Source organism: Pinus tabuliformis, chromosome 2_2, assembly GCF_031772625.1.
Source record: "Pinus tabuliformis cultivar Carrire ecotype Pingquan chromosome 2_2, CPIR1, whole genome shotgun sequence".
In the NCBI taxonomy this organism is placed as follows: domain Eukaryota; kingdom Viridiplantae; phylum Streptophyta; class Pinopsida; order Pinales; family Pinaceae; genus Pinus; species Pinus tabuliformis.
This window is the reverse complement of record NC_142300.1, coordinates 921,356,656-921,363,076: the sequence shown is the minus strand read 5'-3', so window position 1 is coordinate 921,363,076 and position 6,421 is coordinate 921,356,656. Positions and strand designations below refer to the sequence as shown.

The following is a 6,421-nucleotide window of genomic DNA, read 5'->3' as shown; positions in this document are numbered from 1 at the left end:
ATTCGAGGACGAACGCTTTTAGAACATCTTCACTGTGTTTGCCAAAGACACGGATGCATGCCTCCCTTGCCTGAACTGCCTTCTGTTGCGTTAAAAATTCTTCATTTTCATCCCCCATCAAAACATTGAAATTCTTGAACATTCTCGCGGCCAGTTCCAGATTTAGGAAGTCCCCAGGCGCAGTGGTTTGAATGGCGTCCATAATTTTGTGCCAGGAAGGAAAGCTGCCATTCAACATGGCGGAAAGGAAGTTTCGGGACTCTGTTGCTGCTACTAGATATGGACATACAAACTATGCACGAATCCAGAGCCTCTCTTCTTCAGTTTTTAACACGTGGGAACTCCGGATGATCTGCTCTGCCTCTACAGAAAGGCTCAAGAACTCTGCGCCTGCCTGAATATCCACATCGGAGAGCTGTTGACAACACCTTGCAGAAATCAATTCGTCAAATCTTTGGGTAATTATAGGCTCCAGTGATGTCCTGAAAGAGTGTTCCAGAATACATCTCCTGCACTTGCACATGAAGCCCCAGTTCTTGAACCTGGCTTGGCGCTGCGGTAAGGGAACCAGGACATCGAGGTAAGGAATGGTAATCTCTTCTCCTCTCTTGATAGGCTTAGACGCATGAATAAACATGGCGCTTCCCACTTCCAGCCAGCTCGAGTTCGGCAAGCAGGAATGGTTAATGAAAGACGGCACCAACCAGAGACCGTGAAAACAGTATTGCTGACGGAGATTGGCTTCATAGATTCTTGATTTTGAAGCAAACATCTGTACGGCTCCAACGAATGCGTTCAGACGTATAATATCCTGAATGCGGTCAACATCCACCACCAAATTTTCATTTTGTTCTTCTGGACTTTCCGTTTTAAACAGATCAATGGCTGGAGCATCCACGCTGCAAGGCATAGGGGAATCCTGTAAACTATACACCTGGCGGAGCAATCTCTGTGATTTACTGACAGCACAGACGACCGCGGACAAGTGATCTTCTAGAGTCGCTGAAATATCGTTGTCAAAGGCACTCTCACAAACAACTGCGACAGCGTTGCTTACCAGCAACAGCTGCCCGGTCTTTATTTTTCGGGTGGCGTAGAGTCCTCTTCCGCGGCCATCTTCGGTCATCTTGATTTCCACAGAGCCCACGAAATCAGCCACTTCCGGAGAAGTAGATCGACGTCCGAGCAGATAGTCCGAAATGTCATACTTGCCATTCAAGCTCTGGGCGTAGAAGGTCTTGCCCTGGCCTAGCGCCGCTTGTATTTCCCTCTGCCCGGGACTCGTCTTGTCTGCTTTCTTCAAACACTCGCATGCCACCCCATAATGCCGCAGCCCGAGAAGAGCCTGGCCTTTCCTGTATAGCGTTTTGAGATGCCCGGGATCGATCTGAAGGGCGTCGTCCGAATCCTCCAACGCCGATTTGAATTCTTTTATCTGCAACCACGTCTCTGCTCTGTTGGAATACGCAAGTAGAAGGCCGTTGAAGATGCTATTATTAGCATTGGAGGAGCCCTCCTTGAGCTGAATCAGAGTGGCGTCAATGCATCTCGTATAATACTCGGCCGCCGCTTCCCAGTTCTGTTCTCTGAAGCACCTGTTACCTTCTTTTCTCATGTCCTCCACATCCAGATGGAGCAAGCTCTCCGTCCGCTTCCCCTTCTCAGCCATGACCTTAACAACGTTGGCGGGGTTGTCGACGCGGATAATAAGGCCATCGTCGAAGGCGACTTTAAAATAGGGCTCCTTGACGGCAACCGTGGCACCCCTGGTGTAAGGCCTCTGAGCTGCGGTGCGACGGGCGCCGGGCGGGCGATCGTGCAGGAGGGCGCGGGCGGGCACACGGGCGTGCGGGCAAACGGGAGTGCGACGAGCTGCGACGTTGGTGCGACGATCATACGCGTTAAATGTGACGAAATGCGACGAAAGGGAAAAAGCACTTAAAATGGTTAAGTGTTGAAACCTCTTTCATAATGCTACTAAGTATTATGTACGCACATATTATATAACATGGAGGTTATATATACGTATGGAATTATAAAACATATGAAGTTTATATGTGGAATAATAAAATATAATATAACCAAGCCACATGTAAAGGGGATATGTGCACATAAGACAAAAAACCTATGTAATACGAAAGATAATGGAGTGGACATAATAATAATATAATATTATTATGTGAAAAGGGCTTTATGAGCTTTATGACATAAGTCGGCCTTAAAAGAAGAGTACGCATGATGTGCATATATATATGAGGAGGGTGCTCCTCATTCGAATGAAGAATCTTCGCTCATATACTCTCGCATAAGGGAAGGGTAAAAGGTGCATAGTCTTGTAAGGATATGTGCATATCTCATGCGCATAAGACTCAAGGATTTTGTAAGTTATCTTATGTGAAGGGGTGGCAAGTGTGTCACGGTTTGAGGAGGTTCTGGTATACGGTTTTATGCAGGATTTGGTAAGGAGGTTGTGTGGCTCGGGTGAGCACTCCTTCTTATGCAAGGGTGCATGAAACGTTGTAAAAGGCAGGTGGTCTGTCTTTTGTAAAAATTGGTTAAGTGTGAGACTTGGTTCAGCCAAGACACACTTGTTGTAAAATCTGATATTCTTGACATAATATTATTGTTGGGCAGACTGTTCGGGGAGTTGCCCCTCCCTTCATATTGTGTATTGTTCTCGGTTTATTGTTGATGGTTAATGAATGGGAATGTTCTTTGTTGAAGTATAAAGAATAACATTTCATTCGGTTATAAGAACACAAGTTAAGTAAGTTTATGTTGAAAGAGGCGTAGCCCATAAACGTTAGTATTGTTAAAAAGAAAGCGTTCGGTGGTGCCGCACCCCGCCAGCACGGTTGGAAGACTACCGTAGGCTTGGGGGCGTGACAGTTGGTATCAGAGCTCGGTTGGAGCTGGTGAGCAAAGGTTGCTCGTGACAGTTGACAACAAGGCATGGCAAGTTTGGATGAACGTGAAAGGAGACTCTTTCTTTTCTTGGGCAAGGAAAAGAAGCTAAAGGAAGAGAGGCCCCGAATCCATGAAGAGCTTGAAGCCTTGGAAGAAGGTGTTAAAAATGAACTTCTTCAACCCGGTTGGACAATGGAGCAAGGTGAAGTTGCAGATTGTGCCAACAAGGAAGAGGAAGCCGTGATAGAGGAAGATGTTGCAGACATGACTACGATAGAGGATGAACTTGAAGATGATCAAGTTGAACCAGGATCATGGAGTTTGTCAGCATGGAGTGATGAGGACACTCACATGGGACTTCACGATAATGAAGACATGATGGAGGATGAACTTGAGGCTGATCAAGTTGAACCAGGATCGTGCAGTTTGTCAACATGTGTGGATGAGGTCACTCGCATGGAGGAGCCTCATGATGATGAAATAAGTATTGGTACTTGTGTTTCATTTGGGCATTTGGGAGATGGACTATGTGCAGGAAAGGGCGAAGTCAGTTTTCCAAGGCAAGAGGACATCTTACCATGGATGACTATGGTGGAACCTTGTATGGAGAAGCAAGGATTGTCAACTATTGCAGGGCTTGTTGGGGTTACTTGTGACCTTGTGATGGAAGGTGCAAGGACCCGGGACAAGGGTGGAACTTGATGATCGTTGTGAAAGGATGAGTCATGCTTTAGCCACATGGAGAATTGGCTAAGTGCCCGGCATGACTCATGGAAAGGTTGAGGAGGGCACACACTTGTGATGTTTTGAGTGGACTTCTCATGGCCGAGACCAAGAGCAAGTATTGGTGGACACTTTGGTGGAGGAGCTATGGTGAAGGGACTCATGACATGATGATGAGATGGTTGGGTGACCGAGTTCACTAAACCGAAGATAGCAGCTTGAGTGAGGATGACCGATTGTTGTGGTAGGTCTACTTGGTTGGACATCAGGTTGGAGGACTTGCTAGTGTGACATGGAGACTCGAGGATGGCACATTGCAGATGATGAAGAAGGGCTTCATGGACCTGAATGGGGTACATCGAGAGTTGATTACTTGGATGGAGTTGTGAGCAGCTATGGAGCATTCCTACTACATGGGGAGCTGAGGCATATTGTATGCTTGCTGAGGTGTGGTTGAGGGATGGCTTATGGAGCTCATGATGACATGAGATTGTTGTGACTTTTAGGGACTTCATGTATGGTGGACTTAGAAGATCTGATGCATTGAGGAGCTGAAGTCAGGTGACTTTGATGCAGTATGGGATGCATACTTTCAAAGTACATGTATGGGCATGGCTTGGAAGAGTGACTTGATGTGGAGGATCGATGAGGCACTTTGGAGTGATGGAGTTACAATGATGATGCTTTGGTGATACACCTGAGCATGGATTATGGATGATGAGCTTGGTGGCAGTGGTCACTAGGCCGAGACATAGTGGAGAAAGAGTCTCTACATATGTTGCAAGGATGTTTGCCTTGTGTAGAAAGGTCGACATCCTGAATGATGATGATCTTGGTGGAGAGCTACCGAGATGGTATGTTGTCGAGGACGACAACGATTTCAGGTGGAGGAGAATGTAAGGCCTCCGAGCTGCGGTGCGACGGGCGCCGGGCGGGCGATCGTGCACGAGGGCGCGGGCGGGCACACGGGCGCGCGGGCAAACGGGAGTGCGACGAGCTGCGACGTTGGTGCGACGATCATACGCGTTAAATGTGACGAAATGCGACGAAAGGGAAAAAACACTTAAAATGGTTAAGTGTTGAAACCTCTTTCATAATGCGACTAAGTATTATGTACGCACATATTATATAACATGGAGGTTATATATACGTATGGAATTATAAAACATATGAAGTTTATATGTGGAATAATAAAATATAATATAACCAAGCCACATGTAAAGGGGATATGTGCACATAAGACAAAAAACCTATGTAATACGAAAGATAATGGAGTGGACATAATAATAATATAATATTATTATGTGAAAAGGGCTTTATGAGCTTTATGACATAAGTCGGCCTTAAAAGAAGAGTACGCATGATGTGCATATATATATGAGGAGGGTGCTCCTCATTCGAATGAAGAATCTTCGCTCATATACTCTCGCATAAGGGAAGGGTAAAAGGTGCATAGTCTTGTAAGGATATGCGCATAAGACTTAAGGATTTTGTAAGTTATCTTATGTGAAGGGGTGGCAAGTGTGTCACGGTTTGAGGAGGTTCTGGTATATGGTTTTATGCAAGATTTGGTAAGGAGGTTGTGTGGCTCGGGTGAGCACTCCTTCTTATGCAAGGGTGCATGAAACATTGTAAAAGGCAGGTGGTCTGTCTTTTGTAAAAATTGGTTAAGTGTGAGACTTGGTTCAGCCAAGACACACTTGTTGTAAAATCTGATATTCTTGACATAATATTATTGTTGGGCAGACTGTTCGGGGAGTTGCCCCTCCCTTCATATTGTGTATTGTTCTCGGTTTATTGTTGATGGTTAATGAATGGGAATGTTCTTCGTTGAATTATAAAGAATAACATTTCATTCGGTTATAAGAACACAAGTTAAGTAAGTTTATGTTGAAAGAGGCGTAGCCCATAAACGTTAGTATTGTTAAAAAGAAAGCGTTCGGTGGTGCCGCACCCCGCCAGCACGGTTGGAAGACTACCATAGACCTGGGGGCGTGACACCTTGGGTAAAGCCTCTTGACGTCCGCCCCCGAGGGAGCGGCGTTGTAGATTTGCAGCCTGATGGCTCGTCCATTATTGTCTTCGAGCAATGTCACGACACTGCATATCTTGTGGGCATCTGCGCACAACATCCCATAAACCACGCATCCTCGATGGACCTCCCCGACCTTCAACTCTTCGAAGGAAATGGGGTTCAGCTTTTCCAGCGGAGCCGAACAAGCTGCGCCACCGCTGCTAGTTGGGTCAGTGACAGATGAGCGTATCTGTACAGTGCCTTCTACTGGGGACCTCAGCTCACGGCTGAACTCATCGTGAAGCTGGAGGAGGGCTCGCTTATCGAATCTTTCCGAGGCGTGTTTGACGGCAGCTCGCTCCTGCAACAACTGGAAGGCCGCCATTAAACCATACAGATCCTCCATCCTTTTAATGTCTTCCTCTTCTTCTCCTTTCATCTATTCCCTTTACCACGTTCCTGCGGTTTAACCGGTTATGTGCCAAATTTATATTTAACTAAAGCTAAACCCTTCACACGAGTGATGCATCGATTCTTCTTCTTCTTTCATAAGAAATCCAGCCACTCTCTTCCTTCCATCCTTCATTGTAAGGGAATTATATTTTTTAAATATATATTTTTAATATATAAATAAATTTAAAATTTCAAAAAATATACGATTTTAAATTTATCATTATCTTTTCATTAAAATTTATAATAAAAATAATTAAATTTATTATTTCACCAAATTTCTAATAAAATTAATAAATAAAGTAATAAAAAACACATCAATATTAT

At 45.1% G+C, this 6,421-nt stretch overlaps 1 protein-coding gene across 1 annotated transcript; it reads right to left on the bottom strand.

Moving 5' to 3' along the window:
* Positions 1–292: 292 nt before the first annotated feature.
* Positions 293–6,083, bottom strand: LOC149196068 (methyltransferase FGSG_00040-like). The gene is made up of 2 exons (XM_089408143.1): positions 5,632–6,083; positions 293–1,937 (listed from the first exon to the last, which is right to left on the bottom strand). Exons 1-2 carry the CDS (start codon positions 6,081–6,083, stop codon positions 293–295), a joined length of 2,097 nt encoding a protein of 698 aa, XP_089264269.1.
* Between the last annotated feature and the right edge of the window lie 338 nt (positions 6,084–6,421).

Coding starts and splice junctions, on each gene's coding strand:
- LOC149196068 (XM_089408143.1), bottom strand. CDS start 6,083: ATGAAAGGAGAAGAAGAGGAAGACATTAAAAGGATGGAGGATCTGTAT. Junction 1,938..5,631: donor GTCAAGAGGCTTTACCCAAG/GTGTCACGCCCC, acceptor AACCATTTTAAG/TGCTTTTTCCCTTTCGTCGC.